This window comes from Synchiropus splendidus, chromosome 12 (genome assembly GCF_027744825.2).
Source record: "Synchiropus splendidus isolate RoL2022-P1 chromosome 12, RoL_Sspl_1.0, whole genome shotgun sequence".
Lineage (NCBI taxonomy): Eukaryota > Metazoa > Chordata > Actinopteri > Syngnathiformes > Callionymidae > Synchiropus > Synchiropus splendidus.
The window spans coordinates 19,937,218-19,963,864 of NC_071345.1; the positions used below are offsets into that span (position 1 = coordinate 19,937,218).

The 26,647-nt window shown below is 42.2% G+C and overlaps 2 protein-coding genes across 4 annotated transcripts; one reads left to right on the plus strand and one right to left on the minus strand.

The window, feature by feature from the left end:
* Nucleotides 1–44: 44 nt before the first annotated feature.
* Nucleotides 45–17,774, plus strand: LOC128768249 (IgGFc-binding protein-like). The gene is made up of 26 exons (XM_053881000.1): nucleotides 45–119; nucleotides 4,262–4,309; nucleotides 4,392–4,516; nucleotides 4,880–4,960; nucleotides 5,330–5,979; nucleotides 6,372–6,799; nucleotides 6,948–7,111; nucleotides 7,401–7,571; nucleotides 8,259–8,484; nucleotides 8,548–8,793; nucleotides 9,090–9,191; nucleotides 10,358–10,505; nucleotides 10,891–11,011; nucleotides 11,560–11,892; nucleotides 12,241–12,412; nucleotides 12,773–12,870; nucleotides 13,223–13,353; nucleotides 13,448–13,617; nucleotides 13,742–13,956; nucleotides 14,035–14,229; nucleotides 14,336–14,524; nucleotides 14,594–15,003; nucleotides 15,071–15,189; nucleotides 15,801–15,997; nucleotides 17,229–17,367; nucleotides 17,609–17,774. Exons 2-26 carry the CDS (start codon nucleotides 4,264–4,266, stop codon nucleotides 17,626–17,628), a joined length of 4,896 nt encoding a protein of 1,631 aa, XP_053736975.1. The 5' UTR covers nucleotides 45–119; nucleotides 4,262–4,263; the 3' UTR covers nucleotides 17,629–17,774.
* Nucleotides 12,444–26,573, minus strand: LOC128768250 (dysbindin-A-like). 3 transcript variants are annotated; one of them, XM_053881004.1, is made up of 10 exons: nucleotides 26,399–26,573; nucleotides 24,837–24,890; nucleotides 24,310–24,360; nucleotides 23,996–24,056; nucleotides 23,580–23,715; nucleotides 22,631–22,754; nucleotides 22,321–22,343; nucleotides 21,154–21,300; nucleotides 20,852–20,983; nucleotides 12,444–20,391 (listed from the first exon to the last, which is right to left on the minus strand). In XM_053881004.1, the coding sequence occupies exons 1-10, from the start codon at nucleotides 26,452–26,454 to the stop codon at nucleotides 20,153–20,155; spliced, it is 1,023 nt and encodes a 340-aa protein (XP_053736979.1). In that variant the 5' UTR covers nucleotides 26,455–26,573; the 3' UTR covers nucleotides 12,444–20,152. The 3 variants fall into 3 exon arrangements, with proteins under 3 accessions (XP_053736979.1, XP_053736977.1, XP_053736978.1); XM_053881002.1 differs by having other exon boundaries at nucleotides 22,631–22,763; XM_053881003.1 differs by having other exon boundaries at nucleotides 12,445–20,391; nucleotides 22,631–22,763; nucleotides 23,580–23,712.
* Nucleotides 26,574–26,647: the final 74 nt, after the last annotated feature.

The window sequence follows — 26,647 nt, forward strand, 5'->3', positions numbered from 1 at the left end:
TTTCATTCAGGTGGAACACCTATAGTGGCCTGTTGTTTTTTGACTGCGGTTTCTTACAGGTATAAATTTCTCCCCACCCTGCTCTCTTCAGACTCTCTGATGGTGAAGAACAGAACCAGGTAGAGTTGGACCTCGATTAATTCTGTTATTTGTCTTCTGTGTTCATTTCCTTTTATACATCTTGCCAAGTGAAAGTTGGTGCGGACCAAGGTTTCTCTGGCTGAAAAGGAAGGTGTTGGATGGAAAGTAAAGTTAGAGGGAGATGGGTAGTTTTGGTGATGAGATTCTATTTTGTGTTTTACGTACCAATATCTTGTTACTATACTGAAGTACTATCTGAGTATCTGTAGCTTAAGATGCAAACTGTTCAGCAAAATTAATTTTTAAAATTAATTTTTACTAAAAAGCACCAGAATAGGTTTTTGTTTACCGCAGTATCATTGTACAGTGCTTCTTCCATTTGTGGTTTGAGGGAAGGAGTGAGGGAATGATATAAATGTCATCAATGTTGAGATTGTCTGGAACACAATGTGTCATCATCGAAAGTGTGGCAGTGCATTTGTTGTCATGGGTTCGCTATGGTAGGGTTGTTGTTTTTCATGGTGTGGAATGGTGCAGCGAGATTCCACAAAGGCAGCGCAAACTAACGTGGCAAACTCGCCGATGGCTCGCCTTCCACCAGCAGTGCAATAGCCAATCACACTCAAAATCCTTGTCACTCTCAGGTCACACATTGAGAAAAAAAACTGCCAACAGGCTGGTCTCAATAAAAGATACTGAATGAGGACCACTGTCAAAAAGAACTTGAGAGGTGGAGGAGAGAATGGAGGGATGGGGGATGATGTTGTCGATCTCTGGCACACAGTCAGCAAAGTTGAAAGGATGTTGGTGGCAAAATCCAGGACCAAGAAGCGACCTCTGCAGATTTTTTGAGAATTGGTTGCCACAGATTTATGGTGACACCATTGCAGAGTCTAGAGAACGCACTGACTTGGATACGCAGAATAGGGCTACACGATAATCGCTTAAAACATTGTCAAGCACGATAGTGACATCGCCAGGCAGTGTGATAGCTGATATCTATACTTTCTTTTTTCCTGACTTTTTGACTTTTATTTCACTCATTTAAGTATCACAACTGTTAATATAACAATTCCCTGTGCAGGTTTGTCATTTGTGATCCGTACGGTGCGACCATGACTGACTGTAATTGTCACAGGCCGGGGTGACTGTGACAGATGTTTTTGGTCACATGAGTCCCCATCACAGCATGATATGACGACGCAAATACACTTTGAAGAACAGATGACAACTCAGGATGCCTTAGCTGCAGTGACAAGAAAGATGAGTAGGAAGTAACCTGCTTACTGTCTCAAACCCAGGGCTTACTTTACATGTGGGCCGTCTTCCGTTTGTTTACTTTCTCTCGTATCACACGTTAGCGACCCATGTCTGACAACATGAACAATACAACATGTATGTACAACAGTATGTTTGTATTTCTTTTTAAAGCAACAATGTGTAACATTTAGACATAAATAGATTATTTTCAGATTTCTTGAGACGACAGGTTTCATTTTGAACAGTCCAAGTCGGAGTCAGACCCTCCAGCTCTCTGTTAAACGCGCCCTTGGACTATGTAACTTTCTCTGAGCGAGCCGCCCAAGGCGTGTTCTGTGCGTGGCGTCACAAGTCCCAACTCCACCCCACTGCAACACTTTACGACAGAAGAGCAGAGCGACCTCAGCAGCGAGTTGAGTTTCATCAGCATCATGTCAGAAGAATGGAATGACAGAGACAGATCCCCGACAAGTGTCAATATAGGAGATGCATTTACAGCCTGGTGAGAACTGAGAGCTACCAAAGGCTTTTCATCTGATCCTGTGGCGATGTTTCTACTCGACTTGTAAGTCAATTTTGTGTTCACTGCTGTCTCTGTTGTGTTGGCAAATCATTGTTTCTATATTAGTGTAGTGTACATATGTTTGCAGCGAAACAAGTGAACTGCAGTGCTAAAACGGGATAGATATACTTCGTGTATGGTGAAAATAGTTTATCAATAAAATGATTGCCAGTGAAAATGACTTGCTCACGTTCTAACACAGTTATGGATGTTTGTCTGCTGTTTGTCATATTGCACCGTCGAAGCATACAGTGAACATTTAGCTGGCCGAACCGATTAGCCACAATGCTAATAAGGCCTGTAAGGCATTCTTTGTGCTAACTGCGGGTCTTGGGTGTGTTATCAAATGCGGGGAACTTATTTTTGAGATGATAACAAATGTGTAAGTGTCCGTTAGTCATTTTACTGCGTTTATCACGGTAGTATAGTGTAGAGTAGTATATATAGTATATAGTATAGTATATAGTATAGTGTAGTGTAGTGTGTAGTATAGTGTAGATATATCCAGCGAAACATTTTCGCTCCGACATTAGCCGCTGGCATTTATCAGACAGAAAAATAGTCGATTCACTGTCATTTGCAGTGTTTATGGTCCATCTGGTTTGGACAAGTTTAACATTTTATATCTCATGTTCTATCTGTAGCTGCCGCCGTTGAGTCCTCTGATCTGCAGACCTGCTCGGAGCTGCAGAGAGACGCGACCAGCGCCACATTTCATCATTCCTGACAGTTGTTCTGGAACTGACTGAAGAAGAATTGTTCCTAACTCTGACGTCTGTGTCCATAGTCAACTCGTAATAAATGTGTGAACGGATGTTTGATCGCTCTTTGTGTGCTCCTCATTGAAACACACGAGAGTCATAATGTAATAAAGCCAGAGGAAAAACACTACTCCTTCATCTTTATTTTTCAACAGTGCTATGAACGACGGCGAGGCACCGCCATGGCTTGGATGAGCGCCGATGAGATGAACATGAACTGAACTCAAGTGTGCATTCCCTGCATTCCACCCGGACATATGAGGGAGAGAGACCCTGATGACGTTGCATCTTAATGATTTATTTCTCATAACTAAAAGATCGCAGTCAGTATATGGTTAAACTGCCCCCTTTGCTTCATTCTGAAACGTGCAGTCAAAATAAAGTTTTAGAATCTGGGTCCGTCGGTCTTGCAGCTGCTTCCGCCTCCTTCCTCTCCTCACTGGCTGCATGACGGAGTTCCATCTCTGATGTTGAATGATAGATGCTTCTAGAGTGGCCTTTGCAAGTATAAGCTGGACAGTGTTGTGTATATTGCCATCTGTGACTACATTTTTCGCTGTTTCGTCACGGTCTTTCCTCATAAACAAACGTGGGATTTTGGGTGGGACCGGAGACCCAGCTTTACAACAGCTTGCAATTACACTCATTTACCTGTGGCTCCACCAAAAACAAATATTTTCAATCCTGCCTACAGCTGCTTTAACAAACAACAGTGGGCTAGCATTCAGGCTAACCTTAACATCGTCATACCTCTAACAGAAAATGCTGTAGCTGGCACAGCACGACAGCCAATGACACGTGTCTGTTTGCAGGACCCTATTTGTTATTGTTATGGACATATTGAAGGCTGAGTTCCGTCAGGAGTCTTCAAGGATCACGATGTCATGATATTGATGATATAGTGATATGCAATGTGTGTAAAGAGGAGATGAAGGACGAGCTGGAGAGAAGATAAATGAAGCTCAGTAGAACCAAGACAAAATATATGAGAGTGGATGAGCGAGAGGAAGGAGCACAAGTGACGATGAGATAGTAGACACAGGGTGGATCAGACACACACCACTGTCAAATGGGAACTGTAACAGAAGAGTGGCAGCTACAGTGAAAGGGAAGCTCTCACACAAACATAAGAATCAGAGTTGGGAGAGTCAGAGTCAAAGATGCTCAGGTTCTCATTGGGAAAGATTAGGAAGGGCAAGATTAGAGACAAGTATATCACAGGGACAGCTCAAGCATGTTGGATGAAGAATATTAGAAATAGAAGCACCAGGCAACAGAGTTGACAAACTAATGGTTGTGCAGAGGAGGATATGAAGAGGAAAGGTGTGAGTAGGGAGGACACACACAGGATGGATGATAGTGAAGGAAGCTGCCTTGCTGTTTTAACCCCAGGCGGTTTTGTGTCTCTGTTGTACAACAACAAAACTTGCTGCTTCACTTACTGTTCAGCTGTGCATTGAAGTGCATTGCTGCTTAATTCGAGAAAAACAAATCCTGAGCTTAGTCACCTGGTAAACGAATAAGTCACTTGATGTCCTGATCTCTTTGGTTCTGTCATTTAAAATGACCTATATTTTTCTCTCTGTGGTTCATCCAGCAATGTACTTCAGATTGCTTGTCTGTGTGGCTGCGGCACTCATCACAGGTAAGAGGCCAGTGATATTACCATGATCATATCTAGTGATTTTAATATGTGGGTGCGTGTCTAAAACCTCACTCTTTTCCAGTCTGTCAAGGATGTGATGAAACAGGGACCGACTTCATTACTGCATTTCTTCCAAATTTCTACGGATACTCCAAACTACAACTGGTTATAACTGCTCAGGACTCCACGGCCAAAGTTCGTATATCGGTAAGAATATATTCATTTTATCATTTTATATTCAATTTTATATGTGTGCTAATCCAGTACAAATAAAAACATTTAGCCTTGTTTTCCTGCATTGCTTTGTTAGTCATTGTTTTTCTTCACAACATTTAAATAGGTGAAGAAAACAGGCTTCAGTTACACACAGTACTAGAGTCAAGAACATCCAGTCAATAAATTTCACTGATCTGTTTGTCCAAAAGTAGAAGATTAGTCTATAGACAAACCAAGTATAAGGGGGCAATGTCATAGCGAAGTTGATGCCAGATTAACGGTCCAAACCAGGCTGGAGTTTTCAGACGGTGTTGAAGCACAACAATAATGATCTGTTTCTCTTAATGCTTTCAGCGGGGTTCGAAACCCATCAAAACCTTAATGGTGAAGGCAGGTGTAAGCCACAAGGTTCAGGTCAAACAAAGTATCAAGAAGGTGAGCGACTGACAAAATTCATCCACTCTTAAATATCTGTCAAATTACAAAACATGTGCTCATGTTCGTACATATACGACAATTAGTGATGGGTAGATGAGGTGTCATGAAACAGTATTGCAGGGTTTGAGGCCATTAGTTGGCGCTCTTGGTTTAGACATGACGTGAGGTTTCATTGAATTAGTTGTTCAAGTCCAAACATTTTACAGCAGACAGTGCCACCTGGAGGCCTCTGAAAATCAAACCTGAAACCTCATTTACCTTTCAATACCGTGTCATGACACCTCATCTACCTATCATCAACTACAATGTATTATGTAATGTATACTGCAGTACTTTAATAGCAATCGCTTTTCGTTGTGTTTCCAGGGACTTCTCAATTTCTTCAAATCCAAACCTGTTTGTAAAACCCACTGGGTTGACCTCCCAAGGAATTTAATGCTGCAACGTCAGCTTGTTACTCCAAATTCAGCTATCCACATTTCATCCAGCAAAAGGATCTCAGTGGTCTCGTTCAATCGTCAGCGCTACTCTGGAGATGGAGCAGTGGTTTATCCTACAGACAAGCTGGGTAGTACGTACTATGCCTACACTCCAAAAGGAAGTTTGACGAGAATGGATAAGCTCCTCGCTATTGTGAACGGCCCTCGTCCCAACATAGTCAAAATTATACCATCTGCTGATGTGAGTATAAATAGACGGACCAAATGGCGCCGAAAGAAACCAGTGAGCTACCGCTTGGCACCATACGCATCCCTCCTTGTCCGAAGCAGAACATCCTTAACTGGGACCGGAATTTTTGCAAAAACACCATTGGCTGTCTTAGCAGGGAACCAGTGTCTGAAACTCAAACGGTTTTGTGAACATGTCTACGAGCAATTGCCCCCGGTGAGTCTTCTTGGTACCGAGTACATGGTTCCCAAACCAGGCCAAGCCATGAGCAAAAACTGGGCTGCGATTGTTGCTGTTGAAGACAACACTGACGTGACTGTCAATAAGTGCCGCCGTCCTCAAAAACAGTTGAGTCTACTACACACTTTGTATTTCACGCATTTGTCATGTCTATTATGTATTTTTATAAACATGAGTGACCTGGAATGCATGCAGTTTCTACACGAATAAAAGTAAAACATTGGGCCATCCATATATCACACTAAATACAGCTCTTGCTTTGGAATTCAATATGTACTTCCCAACCATTGAATCATTGAATGAGTTTATGCTCATTGGTGGCATCAGTTAAATTCATATTGGCCTCATTGTAAATCCATATTTCCTTATTATGCGCAGATCTAATAGACAGGGAGTGTCACTTTGGGGTTGTCTTCACACTGACACTCAGATATCATACTGTTTGTGTAAAGTGTGTGCTTTAAAATAAGTGAAATAATACGGAATTATCCTCCAACAGGAAGCTGATAAGGGCCGGCACACACACCGTGGTGGCCTTTCGCCAACCGATGATTGTGCAGAGCAACAAGCCAGTGATGGTTCTCCTTCTCAGCGACAACCACCCTCATGATCCGTTCATGTTGAGCCTGACGCCTTCCTCAAGGCTGGCAAGTGGCTGGACGGTGGAGACAATGGCTGGACTCTCCAGTACAGTGGCCATTGTGTCGGAAAGAGAGGGGGCTCACAGTGTGAGAGTTTGCTCAGCGGATACATGTTGGCCACTGAAATGGAACCAATTTCATGCAAATATGAAGAGGGTGTGGTCAAACGTGAAAGTTGGTCATTCGCAAAGTCATGTGACAGTCAGCGGAGACGCCCAAATGGCAGTGTATGTTTATGGAGGTAAACACCACCATGGGTATGGCGCAGCTGGTGTTTGTGCTGATGGTAAGAGACATTTACACCAAAGCTAATAACATGTTTGTCCCTGTCTGTGTGTGTGTGTGTGTGTGTGTATCTTTGTGACCAAGCTCATGTCTATGTTTAATAACGTTTCAGTAATAATCACAGTATCTTTACTGACTGATTTTTGCAGACAGTCCTCCACCCACACCACCGCCTGACCCCTGTGGGAATGTGAAATGCAGAGTCATGCAGAACTGTGTTGGAGGGAAGTGTGTCCATGCTTCCACAGCAACCTGCCATGCTGTGGGTGACCCCCACTACATGACATTTGATGGCCGACGTTTTGACTTCCAGGTGAGGAGGCAAACAAAGCATGATCGTTTTATATCATCTGTACAACAGATGTATTTCTTTTGTTTTCCGAAAAGTAGAATTGCATATAGCTAATAGCTGTGTCATTCTGCCAAAAACAGAACCGCATTCGCATAGTTGGTTGTTTGGGAGTGTGAGTGCTAAAAATCAAATGTATGAGCTGACTTTCTGCTACACAACAAAACTTTAGTGGATATTTAGCCTCAAAATGTAAGTTGGCGTCGTTGTTCTACTTTCATTTAAACCTCTGCCCTTGTTTTGTGTTGTCCAGGGTTCCTGCACATACATTATGACCACTGTCACCAAGACAGCGTCAGACTTGGTGCCATTCACTGTGACAACAAAGAATAATCACAGAGGAAACCGGCGAGTTTCATACGTGAAGACAGTGTCTGTCCACGTGTACAATCATGTGATTGTCATTGGCAGTCGCAAAGTCCTGGTAAGTCCCCAGCAGAGTCCTCTCTAAATTGAACTGACCATGTCGCTAAGTGACTGTCATTTCATTGGTTACTAACCTAGTAAAATGTATGAACTTTGATAGCTATGCGTCCATCTTTTCCACCCTTTTTCACCCACATATCTGAGGTCATATTGTGGAGGAGAGTTGTCAAAATAACACTTGCCACTCCCCAGACTACAGCCAACACAGAGTTTCAAACACAAGGCCACTGATCAGCAGAGGCCACACAAAAAGAAGCTCACGTTGATGTCATCCACATGTGGACGAAAAGGGCATTCTCCAGCAGTCTGTCTATTTACGCCGATGAGCATGGGTATTCTAAGCTGTCGCTTTGGCACATGCATGAGTCAGAGCCCATCCCCCAACCTGCAGCAGAACCTCAAGATACAGGATGCGATTCGAGGTTTCTCCGCTTCACACAGCTCAGACTAATGGTTTGCCTTTGAGCTGAATTCCATTTGGGACAGATTCAGCAGTAGCTTCCAGAGATGACCAAAATTTCATTTTGAGAAATGTGAACATGATTCCATTCTTTATGTTTGCCAGGAGAAATCTTAGTCTGACTCACTGTCCTGGTGGTGCATCCGTATGATTGTTGCACTCCTCTTTCATCTATCTGACATTTGCACGCAGTGTTTGTTTAATGACTATTATGTGTGTCGCTAGGTTGATGAAGAGCGGCAGAACCTCCCAATCACTTTGTCCGGTGGCCGAATCACTGTGAAAAAGATCTTCTCCAACTACATCCTCACCACAGACTTTGGGCTCACTGTGAAATATGACTGTAATATGAGGCTTTACATCACTGTAACATCATCATACTATCACCACCTAGGTGGTCTCTGTGGAAATTACAATGGAGACAAGACTGATGACCTGCCAGAACCTGCAGGTAAGGTTCTATACTGATGGACCAACGTAACCACCTCACGCTGACAAGCGGCTCTCCTGGCAGGCTCCAGTCTCTCCACTGTGCTGGCTATGATTCAGAAGTGGAAAGTGAAAGACTCTGACCTCTTCTGTCATGATAACTGTGGCGGCCAGTGTCCCAAATGTTCCAAACCCCAACAAATCCACTACAGCCAAATAAATCACTGTGGAATCCTTGTTGAGTCTGGTGGACCGTTCTCACGCTGTCATAAAGACGTCAACCCTGCCATATACCTGGACAACTGTGTCTATGATCTCTGCATCAATAAAGGTACACACCACTCTGATGATCTCATGTAGTAAGGGCACAAAGGAGTTAGTTAGTCAAGTTGAAGCAGAATGCTAATCCAGATTAAAATCAATGTCAATATAGTTTAACGGTCATATTTCATGTCCATCTCATGTACTCATCGCTGCTAGCAATGCAGCTTAGCTCAATAAACCTCCATCAGCTGGTCAGTATGCAGGTACGAGAGGAATCATGCCAAGTTCTTGATAAATTGAATTAGGATTCTTCCTTCTAGCATCCTTATAGAGTTTTGATGATATCCTCACTTCTATTACTAGGCTCCAAGCAGATCCTCTGTGACAGCCTAAATAGTTACCATGACGCCTGTGTGTCCAAGGAGTCGAAGGTCGACGTAAACTGGAGAAAAGAAGTGAAGTGTCGTGAGTATGAATCTTTAACTTTTGTGTTAACTTGTGGGGGCTGTGATGGACAGGCAACTGCTGACCCAAGACTCCAAGCTTTACACTTACTCTTCAAAGAATTTGTTTCCCACATATTCAGATGCAATACACATACTTTGCATGTGGATTTATGGCATTTTGCTGGATAGATTTTCTATCTGCTTATTCTATTGTTTATTGCTTGGATTGTTATGAGTCTGTGTGTGTGTGCCTGTGTATGTGTGTGCAAAGTTGTATAGCTATACTTGTGGGGACCTTTGCTATTTGGGGCTATTTGTAGGGACCTTTTGCTGGTCCCCACAAGGTTAAGTCTCAGTTTGAGAATTAAAGCTTCGAAATAACTGGGACAGTAATTAAATTTAAGTTTGGTTAAGAGCCCTGGTTATGGTTAGCCTTTTGTTTTGGATTGTTAGATTGAGGATGAGAGGCCTGGGAAAGTCAATGAAATGTCCCCACAAAACATACAAATATAACTGTGATGTTTGTGGGTATGTTTTGCCATACTTGTCAGTACCAAGTCTTATCAAGCCAGCTTCTCGTGAGGACATTTTGGCCTGTCTCCCAAGGTTTAGTGGGTTAAAACGTCAGTAAAAGTAGTTTGTTATGATAGGGCAAGTTTGGTTCAGAGTCCTGGTTAAGGTTAGCTATGTGTTTTGGAGGGTTAAGTTAAGGGTGAGAGGCTGGGGAAAGCATTATGCCAATCAAAGGTCCTCACAAAAATCTCAAAAGAAATGTGTGTTTTTGTGTTCTTGTACTTCGATCTTTGTGATAACCTGTATGAGTTTTTGATCAACAGAGTGAGGACATTTTTGCAAAGTGAGGGCCAGTCCTCACTTTGTCAAGCCTCAGTTTTAGGGTTAAAACTACAAAATAGCCAGTTTATTATATTATTCAGTTTGGTTAGGAGTAAAGGTTAGGTTTGTCCATTTGTTTTAGATGGATAAGTTTAGGGTGAGAAGGTAGATGAAATAATCCATCACGTCAATGAGCAGCCTCCACAAATATAGAGATGCAAACAGGTGTGTGTGTGTGTGTGTGTGAGAGAGAGAGATAGTGAGCGAGAATGACAGAGAGAGAGTCGTACTGTTTATTAGTTTTTTTTCTTAGCACTTCAAATCTGAAACATCATGATGTCCTGTCCGCAGCCATCCTCTGTCCTCCTGGAAGTCATTATGAGGAGTGTGGTTCGGCTTGTCCTGCATCCTGTTCATTCCCCAACAGCGAGAAGCAGTGCAAAGCCCTCTGTGTGGATGGATGCCAGTGTGACAAGGGCTTGGTGCTCAGCGGAGACAAGTAATTCAGGCATTCTAAATGTGGTCACAGCTCACACTGCCAAGGAGGTCATGTGATGATGATGATGATGATGATGATAAGAATGGCCTTTCTGGACATGTTGACCATGGGCAGGGATCATACTTCCAAAATGCAAAGTACTTTCTGGGTCCACGAACCTTTTGAAGGATTTGTCAAAGCAGTACAAGCTCTCATCGTCTTGTCTGACTGTAACTTGCTTTTTCATTTTGTTTTTGTCATGTCATTTTACTAGAATCTAAAGACTAGATTCCTTCATTAGCAGATCGGGCCATGAATGGTTGTAGTATAGTAAACAGATTTCTAGCTATGGCGGATCATCCATTTTAATATTCAAATGTATTTTTCTGTTGCTTGTGTCTCTCAGATGTGTTCCTAAGTCCAGCTGTGGATGTCAGTACCAGGACAAATATTACCTATCAGGCACTTCTTTCTGGGAGGACAAAAAATGCACTCGCAAGTGTCATTGCCTGAATCAGCAAGTCCAGGTGATGGAACTTTTCAGATGCTATATCCTGTTTAGGTGCCACTGCACCATGTGTGATGAAGGACAGGGTCTGTTTTCTCCCTCTTCCTTCTGGGATCCAGACTAGGATCCGTATCTTTCCCTGACTGTTGAACTGGAGGCACATAAAGAGTACTTAGGTCTGATGCTGGGTTCATTATCTTCACAGTATTGTTTCATTGTTTCAGTCATGTTTGTATCGTTGATTGTTATTGTTTTTTGTATCGTATTGTTTTGCTTATTTAACTGTATGTGGCTTGTTTTATCTTGACATTAACCACATTATTTAGAAGCATTTATATCCTGCTGATTTTTAATGCTGTCATCAGCAGGCCTCAAAGTATTCATCTTTTTTTTACCTTTCTGGGAAGCACCAATTTTGAAATAATGAGTGGTTATGTTAATGTTCATAAAGATTTTGGACTAAAGGCTGTCTACATTTACAAGAGAATGGAATGTTTCCGTTGTTAATCGCTGTATTTGACATTCAGTCGCACTGGTTTTTGATGATGTTGCCCTTAATTCCAACAGTGCACTTCCAAGACCTGCAAAAAGAATGAGCACTGCGCCTTGCTGGATGGCGTCAGGGACTGCTACCCAGTGTCCTACACAAGATGCCAGAGTGCCGGAGACCCTCACTACCAAACCTTTGACAAACGGCGGTTTAATTTCCAGGGCACCTGCACATATGTTCTATCTCAGCTCTCAAAATCCGCGGACAAGGAGCTGGAACCTTTTCGAGTGTTGGTACAGAATGAACACAGAGGCAGTAACAAGGCGGTGTCCTACACCAAGTCTTTCTCCATTACTCTGTTTGGCAACATCACCATCAGCATGAGCCGCAGCAGCCCCGGCGTCACCCTGGTGAGTTTCACACCCACAGGGACAGATATGCTGAAGGTTCACATGTCTATATCACATATCTGTGAGTGGTGTCAAATGTTATAGTCAGGATAGATGAACCACTTAAAGTTCATGACAGACTGTCTCATTTAAGTATCACATCCCTGGCATTTCCATGTTTCACACAACTTTGTCACTGGAACAAGAGAGTTTTGTGTCCTCATAAGAATTCAATATAGCATAATATTGCGTCTGAATGATGAAAGACCGTGGCAATGAACATACTGCAAGTCATCAGGTGTTTGGGTTATACTGTCTCGACGACAGTGTCTTCACCATCGTATCTACTGTCACATCTGTCATATCTAGGTAAACAATCGACCGGTGAACCTACCGTACATCCTGGACGACGGAAAGTTGACAGTGTTGCGGGAGGGATACTTTGCAGTTGTGAAGACATATTTTGGCCTGAAGCTATGGTTCAATTGGGACAGCCATGTTAGCATGAGGCTTCCCAGTACATACGCCTCTGCCACAGAAGGTATGCCACAACATTTCTGCATGAAAAGGGAATGTTTATTTCAATCTCCTCTAGTAGATCCCAGTCACATGCAACATCTTCATGACTTATTATTTGCATTTTATTGTATTGTTTCTGATACATTACATGTTGTGTATACAACATCTCATCTCATTGTACATTTCACAGATGTTTCACGATAGATAGATAGATAGATAGATAGATAGATAGATAGATAGATAGATAGATAGATAGATAGACAGATAGATAGATAGATAGATAGATAGATAGATAGATAGATAGATAGATAGATAGATAGATAGATAGATAGATTTCCAGCATGAAGGTGGATTTGAAAACAGAGTAAAATATCTTTTGCAGGGCTGTGTGGGAATAACAACGGCAAACCTAATGATGACTTGATAAAACCTGACGGTCAGCTGGCAGCAAATGACAATGTTTTTGGAGACAGCTGGAAGGTTGGTGAACAACTCTGCTCTATTAAATGAGTGTCATGCAATGCAACTCTTTTACACTCACACTTATTCACACATTCCACACTGTCCGTCTATAGTTTTTTCTGCGTCTCAAAAACTGTTTTGATACTATATTGACCTCACATCTACTGTAACTTGTACCTCATCACTCCAGCCAGTTAGTTGTGAGGACTTCTTCTTTTATAGAGTAATAATGCAACAAAGGTCCGTGAGTACGACAAGTGTGAGGCGGACCAAATTCTGAAATTCTTATCAATTCATTTTGGGGAGACAATAAAAAACGGTGACCAGGTATGTCTGTATTTTGCTCATGAAATGTGATGGATTTGAATAGGTTGGAGGAGAGCCTGGCTGCACCAGCAAATGCGCTGGTGATAGTTGTCCTCACTGCACTCCGGGAGAGCTCAATCATTACCGACAACGGCGCTACTGTGGCATCATAGCAGACAAGTCAGGACCATTTGGGTATGACAAAGCACTTCTCTAGTTTCTTAGTTCTCATCTATTTATTTGTTTTAATGGCTGCAATGGGTCAGAAACCTTTGTTTTCTCCCTCCAGAGACTGCCAGAGTAAAGTGAAGCATGAAGACTACATGGAGGACTGTGTCTTTGACCTGTGTATGTACGAAGGTCACGTCTCCGCTCTGTGCATCATCCTTTCAACATTCAGCAACGCTTGTCAGGAAGTGGGAGCAAGATTGAAGCCTTGGAGGACGGACGACTTTTGTCGTAAGACAGTGTCTAATTTTGCTTCATGATTCAGCCAAAAAATATTCATCCTTTGCTTGAATTGTAGCCCATCTTGCTCAAGTAGGGGAAACTTGGGTCATCACCAGGCTTTTTGTCTCAACAGCTTCCTCCTGTGGCGCTAACAGCCACTATGAGCTCTGTCCCTCCATCTGCCAGCCGACCTGCTCCAGTCTCACTGTCCCAGAGGACTGTGATGAAAGTGCCCGCTGTGTTGAAGCCTGTGTGTGTGATGATGGATTTCTGCTGAGCAATGACAAGTGTGTTCCTATAGCAGAATGTGGCTGTCAATATGATGGACAGTATTATCAGATTGGGCAGGTACTAGTTCAACTGTTTCCATGGCAACTATTGAGCCTCATCTTGAGTGTCTTGATTCCAATGTTCTGCCTTTTTCAGGCCTTCTTTCCTTTAGAGTCATGTGACACCCGATGTGAGTGTTCAGACAACGGGGCAATAGAGTGTGACAAAGCCTACATTTGCCCTGAAAATGAGAAGTGCGAGGTGAACAGCGGCCAGGCATCATGCGTTTACTCAGGTTTAGGATCCTGTTCTGTCTTTGGAATGCAAACAATTCAGTCCTTTGATGGGAAGGTATGGGAGAATTTGTGTTGTTTAGACATTTAACAGTTTATCTTTAAATGTTTTTTTAGTAATGTCTCAATGATTTTGACTAAGATCTTGAATGTTGATCTTACAGGTGTATCCTCTGTGGGGCGACTGTTGGTTCCACCTGTCAGAGGTGGAAATGGAGGCGGAGGGGAGGCCTGCGTTCTCAGTGTCAGTGCTTCAGCAGTCTGGGAAGGATGGGAGAGTCACTCGGAACGTGGAGCTGGAGGTTTATGACATCGGAATTACAATGGAGACTGGTGTTATTGGGGAGATTAAGGTACACCATTTTACACGCCTGGCCGACAAATCAGAATAGGCCACATGAGCTGTGATGTTTGTGTCTCAGGTTGATGATGACAGAACCTATCTACCTGTATATCTGTCTGATGGACGGATCAGAGTCCATCAAAATGGTATCAACATCATCACTGAGACAGACTTCGGTCTGAGTTTGTCATACGACACCGTCGCCAGCATCCTCTTACAGATTCCATCCACATACGCTGGCTCCCCCTCTGGTCTGTGCGGCAATTACAACGCAGATATTTGTGATGAAACTGAAGACCCGGCCAAGTTCCTAGTCAATGAAACCACTCCCTGTGAAGTGGGCTGTGGCACAACATCCTGTCCCAAACCAGACAGAAAGAAAATCCCAGAAGCTGAAAGTAAGTGTGACATCATCCGAGCTTGGTCTGGTCCGTTTGCTCGGTGCCACTCCACGGTTTCAGCTTCCACTGCCTTTGACGCCTGTGTCAGGTGAGAGCATGTGTGAAGGAAGGATGCACACACAAGAATGACTACTGAAAAGTGCTATGATTTCCAGGGAACTGTCCATGGATGGAGGAGGGGCTGACACTCTGTGTCGCCACATCCAGCACTATGTCACTGCTTGCCAACGTGCTGGAATACAGATAAATGAATGGAGGACGAAAGACTTCTGCCGTAAGTTTGAGTCCAGATATTTGTAACATGTTCAGGAAATGTGGATAATGGGACAAGAGACAGGTGACTTAATTTTAGGGTTCCATTTGGATTTTTTGAGCGATTTATCACTCAACAGAGAGAGGGAGGCAGTGCAAGCTCTGAAACATCCTTCTTCATGAGCTTCTTTACCACATCCATGGACCTCAGTTGTTGTCTTTCTCTCCCTCTTTTGCCTGGTATCTCCATCCCTGTCTCTCCTCTCCACATGTTACAGTAGAACCATCTGAGACTGGGCTTCCTAAACTCTTCTCCAAACCTTACTTCATGAGCTGTCCCTCTGATATACTGGATTGCATGATCTTGCCCTCCGAGTCACTCTCACTTAAAGCCATGGCATCTTCATCAATGATCTACTGTGTGTCAGAGCCACTGTCCCCAACATTATGGGAGGCTTCACTGCTGACCTTCTGCGTTTCAGCAGTGTAAAATGTCCCCCCTCCGCATGGAAGGAGTTGCTGCTATATGTGACATCTCGTGAGAGTGTATTGCACCGTCAGTTTGTTGACATTTTCCCTAAATTTGAACACATCTTTTTGTTGATTCTTCTCAACCTTTTTTTTCCCATACAGCTGTGACATGTCCACCCGGGAGTAGCTACAAACTGTGCTCCTCTTCTTGCTCCTCCACCTGCTTTTCCTTGGAGAAAGCAGACTCCTGCCCAGTGTGCCAGGAAGGTTGCCAGGCTGACAATGGCCTGATGTGGGATGGAAACCAATGTGTGTCTGTTGACAAATGCGGCTGTGTGTTGGATGGACGGTACTACAAGGTATTGAACTGTCTTTGTCGCCTAGTATTCTGGTGCACGGCTTAGATGAACAGCTCACTTCTAAAGGGGAGGTTTGCAGCAAAAAAGAAGGCCAAAAACATGACTCACCGTCTAAAATGGTTTATCACTTTTAGGAATTGATTGCTTAATCAGGTGTCTGTGCTACCTGAGTGCGGACTGTTAAATACCTGTTTTTCAGCAAGCACCTCCGGATACTGTTTGGGCAGATGAATGTGCTTATATCTATAGCATTCAGATTCAAACATGACTTCATTCGGACACTTTAGCTAAAGGTTAAAAGGGTCCTAAGAAAAGATCGTATTGTAGCCACCAAAATATTGGCTTTTCTACAGCTCAATCATGAACCCTTTGGTTCGCTCATGTCGCGTTTGGGTCAAACTGTGGCCTCATACACTACAGGCCAAAAGTTTGGACACGCCTTCTGATTCAGTGTTTTTTTTTTTTTTTTTTTACTACTTTCTACATTGTATATACATACTGAAGACATGAAATATATGAAGCAGGATATATGGAATCATGTAGCACAGAAGAAAAATGTTGGATAACTATGTTTCATATTTTAGATGACTCACAGTAGCCACCTTTTGCTTTGCTGGCAGCGCTGCAAACCCTTGGCCTTCTTCATAAGCCTCATGACGTAGTCACCTGTTGGAAAACCTGATCAGCTGACTACATCATGAAGCTCCTGGCAGAATGGCAAGAGTGAGGAAAGTCGTCATCCAAGCAAAGGGTGGCTGTTTTGAAGAATCTAAAATATCAAACATGTTTTGAGTATTTACACACGTCTTTGTTTACTACATAATTCCATATGTGCTCATTCATAGTTTTGATGGCTTCAGTGAGAATCTACAATGAAAACACATCGAATGAGAGGCGTGTCCAAAGTTTTGGCTTGTACTGTACTTCTACCTCAGTACTATTTGTACCTCTCACTGGCCAGTCAGTGGGTAGTGACATCAAGGAACATCCAAACCCTGTAAGGAGTAGGGGTTAAAACTGGCACCACGACCTGTGTCTCGGCCACAGACAATCCTAGTACAACAGCACATGTGTAGCGCTGAATCACAGGGAACCATGACAGTTGCAAAGGGCCATTAGACTGTTGGTCAAGACTTGATCCTTGAGCTGTGTGCGTGTTGTATTTTCCCACTGTGCCATCTACTGTAGTGAAATCCATGACGCCTTATCAATACGAAGTGTGTCCTCTCAGTCAGGACGGACGATGCTCCTCAATGACTGCTCCGAGAGCTGCACCTGCCAGTCTGGACAGTTCAAATGCTCACCAGCCAGCTGCAAGGAGGGGGAGGAATGCTCCAGCAAGAATGGAGTTTTCGGCTGTTATGCCACAGGTCAGCACAGAATGATCATGTTACACCATTTTTTGATGAATGACACAAGTGAAACTTGTTAAATAAAAGGACAGCAGGAATAATAGAACAGAGTTCTTTTGAGTTCCACTATATTGCACCAGAAACCTTAGCTTGTCAGTTCACAGCATTGTGTCATAGTACGACCTAAAACATATATGACATTGAGCTGGTTGGAAAAATCCACTGGAAGTGTTGTAACTGATGTACTTTGTTTTTGCAGTGCAACAAATCCCTGAATAGAAGTGACTGGCGCTTCTCTCTGCTGGTGTATTTACAAGGAATCGGGGCCTGCAACTGCAAACTGTTATCAATGTAAAGCTTCTTTTTTCCTTTGGGGCATTTAAAAATACAAAAAACAATATTAAATAAATATCTTTGAGCAAACTTAAGAATATTTGTCAGTGTTCTTGAGCATGTTCCATTTGGCTGGTGCTTTATCCAAGATGGATAAAGGGGAGAAAAGACTGAAGAGAAAAGATTGTTAGTCATTTTTCTGACCTCGTTGGGGATTAATAAGAATAAGAATAAGAATAAGGATAAGAGTGACTAGTAGTCACAATCATGGTGGGTGTTCCGGGACTCAAGCACCCACAGAGATTCTCCATTGACATTGCATTGTCATTGCATTCAATGCCAGTGTAGAAAATATCAACAAGCTGTTTTCAGCTTCAAAAAGCCAACTGCGGTCTCATTTCGATTTTTGAATGAAACCAATGTACCAGTGCAGCAACAGCACTATGGTGAGATCGTGAGATGAATGGAGGATCTGAGAGAGAAGATCTGATAGGTTTGGAGAAGCGAGGTGCTGATGGCCTTAAAATGTTACCTGGACCATTTTTGTTTAAGACATTTCATTTAACTTGTATTTAACCAGAAGCCAGTTGTTCCATTCACAGTGTTGTGGTGCTCTGAAAATCTAAGAAACTTATCTACCCTTTCAATTTGATTGTTGACAAGGATGAGGCAGGGATGTGGGAGGATATCATCAGAAAAATGCAGGTGGTAGTTAGTGACAAGAAAGTCTAAACCAAATTCACGGTTCAATACGAAGCCAGAAATGAGTGACGCATGAGAGGAAATACACAGAGAACAGTCACCACGGGGAGCAAATAAACTAGACGAGAAAACTATAGATTGATAAACTTTAATGCCTGTAGAACCAAAGATTTTGAAAAGGACTAGCAGCAGACTTGGGAACTAAAATGGCTTAACTGTTGGCTGAGGTTGTTGAGTTAACAAGGTTTTGTTCTTTATCTTCATCTTTTTTTATCTTTCATCTTTCTGGTGAGTGGGACTTCCTCCCTCTGTCTGGTGGAAACTGACACTGGACATTCAAAAACCAGCTCGATGATGAGTGAAGTAAGAACAACGGAAAATGTCAGCAGTCGGAAGTTTGAGGCAGGTGCAAGTGAGAAGAAGATGAGTGTATGCTGAGGACATCAGGCTTTTTTTATTGAAAAGGTAACAATAGAGAAGGTGGCATACTAAAAGAAATCGCCAAAGTAACCGGCTCATACACTAACTATGCAGCAGCTTCATGAAGAAACTGATATTTACCCATATATTAATATTGTCTTTCGCGTAATTGATTCAACATTAGTCTTTAGTGTTGTCATGCTGCCGACAAGCAAAAATTCCCATTGTGGGATGATTAAAGGCTATCCATCTAATGTTAAGTATTCTGAATGTAATGAGTCCAAACGGACAGCTGGCAGTAGCACTACACACTTCAGATGAGACAAACAAGACACGCAGAAGGAATGATAAAACCTTCAAACATAAATCCACATCACAGTGATTCAACCGCATGTTGTGTTGTAGAAATTCAAAATGTTTTCAGCTGTTTTTATGGGGAAACTATAGAGCGACCAGAAAAAATAAATACATTATACGGCTCCCAGCTAAACCTTGAAACCTTGTCTGTTGTGGAAAAATTTCATTAACCAATGAACAGAGTCCAAGCACGCAACCGCTGCCATTCCATACCCATGATGCCTTTTCACCACTGTCTTCAAATGTAACTAACATGAACCAGTGGTGCTCACCACCGAGTACAAAGTGTGGTAAAAATAAGGAAATCTGTTCTTCATTCTGCTCTGGATCCTGTCATGACATATGAATTGGCGGAGTGATAATGGATGCAGGGGATAAAACAGCTTGAGGGGGACTGGAGGACCGAACACTGATATCATCATCCACTACATTTTATATTGTGTACTGTTCCCAAGTCACCACCAAACACATGCAGAAGTCACTCACTGAACAAACACTTGAGGAAAAAGTCACTGATGTGAAGTCCGACATATTTTCACTTGCTTGATCCAATATGGCACCAACGAAGGCTGGCCTGGAATTATCGTGCGTTTTGTGATCAGCCTTTGTTATTTGTGGGTTATTTCTTTTATTTTATTCATGATAGCACTTTAAACCAAAGCACATTCCTAGTTGGTGGGATCCCCACTGACCACGGCATTTCTGATTCTGATTCTAAAGCATATGGGACATTCCCTCCACCATGTCACCAGACTTGACAGTGAGCATCCAACTACAAGCAATGGCTCTTTCAGAATTTATTTCAATGTGGCTCAAGAAGAGTTGAGCTGGGAGGCGTTGCACTACTCAAAACACATCCTGATTTGTCTTTTCATAATATATCAAAGCCTCACTCTGCTTACCAAAATGTCAGATTTCTGGAAACTTTAAATACATATTTACATCAAGAGAATCACTTGCAGGCAGGAGGTGGGGTTAATACCTCCTGGTGCTAAGTGGAGTCACTGTCAGAAGCCCTCAGTGGGGCAGGCTCTTGCAGGCTCACCAGGGACAGGTCTGGTTGAACCTCTTCCTCGTCCGACTGGACCAGGAAATCTTTGCACTCCTCACCAGTTGCTTCGTCTTCAGGCATCCATTCTGCATCCTGATTGGATAGTTGGTCGTTTGTGGGCGGGGCAAGGATCATGGGGCTTCTCATAGAGTCAGACGAATTTGACTCAAGGTCTGGACCTGGGGAAGGTAGAATTCATTTAGACACTGAGCTTCATCACATGATGATTAGCAGCTCACTTCTCCAGCATCCTCATTCATCAATACAAAACTCAGGAGATGACTGGTGTTTGAAATCTGGTTCGTACCAAGCCATGCATCTCACTCAAGAGCTCTCCTTGATCCTTTTAGGAGTAAAGGTGACCAATGAGGACGTTGCAGGGTGAATAAACTGAAATGACCCTTCACCTCATCACCACTTCAACCCCCCACAGATGTTAATATAAAAAAAAGCAAGAACCAGAAACAACATCCCAGCCAAATATGATCGACTGCTTAAAGAACATGTCAATAAGGTCATCGTGTGTCAAACATCACCTCAGGCTTCATGCTCACTTGTCCTCTAGATTAAACAGAAAATATGATCTTACATGTCACACAGAGTTTTTGGTGGGGGACTCACACACACACAGAAGACTACCTGAGGTGAGCGATGAACCGGTGCTAACGTCGTCCGCCGTGGAATTTAGGAAGTCATCCAGGGCTTCCTGGTCTGACAGATTTGTGACTGTCACCTGATCCAAAGCCAACACATCAGCCTCAGACGTCAGCTCTGCGCACAAACACACACCAAGTATTTTCACTGTCAGTCATCAATATTTGTGACTAGAACAGTGAAATCCATCTGTAGCTGTAGCAGTGATTGTTTTACACTCTGAGGTGCCATCGCTGCTTATTCACTGTTCATCACATTTGATTCAAACAGAGAAGCACATGGCTCACCTCTGTGCTGCAAGTGTCCAGTTGAGAGATATTGTTTAATGTCCTGGTTGAACGCTTCCTCGTAGACTTTCTGTCGTTCCTTGAGTTTCTGCTGCCTGGCCAGCTCCAGCTGCGCCACCTTCTGGGCATGCTCCATGTTCAGCTCCACTGAGAACATTCACGCACACTAGTCACGTCAAGTAGCTCACTGGCCATCACATATGGAATGCCAGGAGTGCCAGAGTTAAATGATAAAGAAGGAAATGGGATTGGAAATGGAGACATTAACTGGAAACAAAGTGGAAATACATTTCGAAATACATAAAAAATTGGCATAAATATAGTCATCTATCAGCCTATAAGGCCATACCTACTCACAGAAATAAAATGGAGATATGGAAAATAAATGAGGAAAAACATGGAAAAAAATAAAAATAAAAATGTAAATATGTGAGGAGGAAAAAGAGGAGTCGGTAAAAGAGATGTTGGGATGAACTTGTTTTAAATGTGTATAAACAAATAAAAAAAAGATATATGCATTTCCTTATCTATATTCTTATTTCTGTGACAATTTATGTCCTTATAGGCTAATAGCTGACTTGACTATATGCCAATTTTTACGTATTACGAAATCCATTTTCACATTGTTTCCAGTTAATGTCTCCATTTCCAATCCCTTCTTTATCCTTTAATTCTGGCACTCCTAATCACAAAGTGACAGGAACGATTTGTGATTGTGAAAAAGAGAAATAACAGATGCAGTTTAGTATTTAAGGACTGTGTCAATTGCTATATAAAGTGCCTCAAATGGCCATGCATCTTAGCCACTGCAAGAGGTTATAAATACCAACTGTTATCCAATACAATTCGGTGAGGGTTTTATGCCATTGGAATACCTATGTGTCAACAATGCTGAAGGTTGCCTTAGGACACAAAAGTGATTCCCAACATTCAATATATTACACCATGGCAGTGAAGACAGGTTGGCCACACACACCCACTTACACATCAGAGCGCCCTCTCCCGGCCATGCAGACATACAGGTTTTGTGTGAAGAGGAGCATTCTAGGACCTAAAGACTCCTACAGAGTCAAGTGGCTAATATCTATCAGTTGGAAAGGGGATTTCATCATTTTAGGTGGCCACCACGAGACAAGGACCATTTAAAAAGAGGTAATGATGACTTACCCTCCAGAGCCTCCATTTCTTTCCTGAAAAAATAAACAGTAGCAGTTATTTGTCTCGAAGAATGCAACATGAGGGGCTGGTTTCAGCAAGTCACAGTCACCACTCATCTACCATGTCAGAGGAAAGCCGAAAATACATGGAAACCAACTAACTCTCATAAATACAAAGCTGGCAGCTGGTTCGGTTTCCAGTACTGGACACATGACTTTGATAAACAGATGAATATAATTTACAGAATCGACACGTGTTTCACTAAATTTAAGGCGACGTGATATTTTCACTAGAACAAAAAAATGGTCACTAATTGCACCTTTTCTTTTTCTTGTAAACTTCAAGTTGGTTGACATGTTGCTGTTTGGCATTCTGTTGTTCGCACTGACAACACAGTGTCTCCAGGTACACCAGTCTGCTCTCCATCTCCTCGAAGTCTCCTTCTAGATGAGCTGCGACAGAAACACGAGACGCAGCCAGATTCTGAATGTTGTTCAGTTTGTTAACACGATCACAGCTCATAATTATTAATGAAAATATTTTTTTAATCTGGTGAATTTCATCTATCAGTTTCACGATCACTGCTAGGACACGAGTCTTCTCCCTCAACATCAATGATCCCCCTGTTCTGAATCTGGCTGAGGAGTCTGATGAGTGGTGCCAGTTCTAGCGTGTACTTTCTGTTGTCTGTTTTTGCAGGAGTGAGCTTCAGTCATGTCTAAACGCAAAATGGAGTACATTCATTTAACAAATCCAGTAGTTATGGCAACTATGGCAGAGAATCGTGTAGTCTGTTAGTAACATCATCCACAATGCAAACTGTTCTTAAGTTATTATACACATTATTTGCTTTGTTGTGTGCAGCACTACCTATTTTTCTTTATGTACTCCTGCATTGTCACTATAATTCTGAAATTTGATTTCCATTTATGTGTGTTTAACGTCAAACTGTTTGAATAATTATAGTTTCCATATTTGTATGCTTCAAAAACTGGTATTTTGAAAATAATCTCTAAAAAAGTGAGAACTGAGAATAATCAGAAGTCAAATGTTATAGACGTATTTTTGGCCCCCTCTCCCAGCTCTAGCTCTGTTGCATGTTGAAAAATCCTTAAAATCAGCATCATTTGATATTTAATAAAGAAACAAGTATCAGTAATAACAGCCGTTCATAGAAACCAAAATATCTTATTGACTTACATTTAATTTAATTATGAACTACATTTTGTCCAAGTAAGATGAAACCCAACATATCTCAGGTGCCATACCGATGGCTGCCGTGACGGCATCCAGTTCACTGATAAAGGTTGGTAAAGTTTGCAGTTGCTCCTGCAGCTGTGTGAGTGCCGATCGTCGCCTCTCCCAGTGAGCTGAGAGCATCACCACGTCCCCATCTACTGCCTGCTGACACAAGAAATATCTGTGAGTCACAGGTTCTGAATGCTAACTTGTTATATTGGAGCGTGGAGTAACCGAAACTTGTTCATTTTCTATTTCATTGATGTATTTTTCCTGTGCTGCATAACACAATAATCATCACACTTATTCTTAGATTTTTTTTGTTTGGACAAACCTAAACCAAAGGCTAATTAAACTGAGGAGAACTTTAACCACAAGTGAGACAACACTTTTCGCTGAACATTGGAGGAACTGGATGAGAACATGGCAGGTCAATGGAACTGACCTCAGCGGAATGGGCAGCATCTGTCGTTCTCTTGTGGAGCAAAAACCAGCTCTCCTCGTACCTGCCCATACGCACATTTACACACACACACACAAATAAGTTAGCGGGTCCAAGCACGGGTGTGATGACAAACCGTTTGTGTGAGTTCTTCTTCTGTGCAACTGAGGTTGAGGTTGCTTGTGCGCCATCAGCATATTGATGCATTGCCTGGTGTGCTGGTGCTTGTGTGCAAGCCACATGTCCACAGGTACATGTATATGGATCAATGCAGGTGAGAGATTTTGAATGAGTGTGCTGTGTTTTGAAGCATGTACCTGCTTAGGATCTCCAGGCCGGCACTAAAATGAGGGAAACTCTCCTCCAACCTGAAAAGAAGAAACCATTCATTACATTTAAAACTCCATTGCTGCTGCATAAAGACTAAAATAGATAAAGTGCTTACACTGCACACACAACACGCATATACACAACTACTGTGACAGCTACCCTGGTGCTAAGCTGAGGTGCAATGCACATTTGATAAATCTGGAGAGTGGGAGGGGTCATTCTCTGGGAGCAATGTGTTCATCCACGAGGCCATCGCAGCTCACGTATATTTGTTATTCCATTCGGGAGCATCAGGAATAACAAAAATGCCACACACTACATATAGCATGTGTGACAGAGCTCGGACAAGGTGTCTCCTAATCTTGGAACAGACTTTGTTGATGTTAAGTCGACATGTACTATTCACAGTGATGGAATAAATCCAGGAGATGAATGCTCACTATGAGCACTCTAGCTGATCGTAATAAAACTTCACATTCATGACTGATTTGTTTGTTGTTTCTTGGAAACTCACCGAGACTTTCGCTTCACTTTGCCTTCTTTGGATTTGTCCCCAAGAGTCTTGAATCTGGAGAAACAAAACAAGTTGTGATCACAAGATGGATCCATGGATCACTCAAATTGTTGACTCAATACACTGAGGGTAAGTGGGGTTAGAGTGTAACTATCACCTCTCAAACATAGTGTACATACACACAGACACTAATACATGTACTAATATGTGTCAGGTAAAAGGAACCTGCAACTCGACTTATTACAAGGAGTGAAAATGAAAATCAATTACAGCAGAGACCTCGTCTTCAGTCAAATGCTGTGACTGCTGCTTCTTCTTAGAGCGGTGATGCTAAACACTGCTTAACAATTGCTCTGGTTTGCTGATAAAAAAGCTTGATGCTCGTTGGGATTCTCGTGGTCGATATTATTTATTATGAGTGTAATAATAGGCGGGTGTAACTTTGCAGAATACACCCATTACATGGCTAACTCCAAGAAATTCACCCGCATCTTGTCAGCCAAACAGTTGAGTGAAACATCGTAAAACCAAATAAAATGTATAAATAGCATTGAAGAAAAAGTAAAGCTGATGACTAAGTCAATAGATCAAACCAAATCAGCAACTGTTTACAGTTTAATTTGAGTTCATTCAGGGGAAGCGCCCATGACCCCAGCATCTCCCCAAAGGACGCCCATCCTCAAATAAGAACAGAGTCCCTCAACGATATTGTGAAAGAAAGTCTGATGTCCGCAATCAAGTTCTCCTGTTTTGTTATAACAGGAAGTTTTGCCCTAGATTTTGACTAAAAGTAAGACCACAGTTGGGAAGCACCAGACAGGTTTCTGCAAACAGTGCCAACACACTCAGCTGGAATTGTGAAAGTCAGTGATCATTTTGCCTTTGTAAGTTCATTCAATAACTTGATACCTAATTTGAAAAGAAATATTGCCACTGCTCTTGATCTAAAACTTAAAATTAAGCATTGCGTTAAAGGACAGTTTGTATCTTGTATTATTCTATTGTAAGTCTTTTTTTAATTAAATTATTTTTTCTTAAACTGAACTCTGCAGTTATAATAGAACCGTAAGACTTTAAGCTCCAGCTAAAGATTTACTCAATTTCTTATACAAAGAGACATTGTTCTGTTGTCTAGCAATATACACCATAACAAGGCATTTTATTGAGATTTCATCTATTTTCGTTTTGTTGTATTTGATATTGGAGTAAACCCCAAATACTTAGGATTCAATAATATAGTTGCTGGACGATCCTAGGGCAATGTTTTACAAATGTTCAACGATAAAATAAGTCCAGCCATTGTCGCCAACGCAAGAGTGCGCTAACACTTTCTGACAAAAATATTTTGTGTCGAACTCCCACAAAATGACACTGTCAGTCATCACATGACAGTCACATGAAAACAGTTACATGTATGTGAGCAGTTCCTTATCTGCGAAACGAACGCCTTTCCAACAGAAACGCGTCCAGATACTTTAACACACGTTTACAAATGTGTTTTGTGCATATACACTCCTGTGTGGTGTCATAGATGTTAATGCTGTGAGAGAAGACGAACTAACCCTGTAGTTAAATCCTGCTGGACCATGTGAAGTCTTTCCCGGATGTTCCCGAACATGGTTCCGCTCAGCAAATGGAAGCTGTTACATGTATATCAAAAGACGTGAACAAAAAGAGAAAGTAAGATGAGCAATCTCTGGCCAGCAGAACTAGCAGGCTGACTGCACAGGGACGATTAATAATATTCCCTCAACTCAGACTGCGAGGCCCCGGTGTATGACGTGCAAAGTGTAGTGTCATGAAATGCGGAT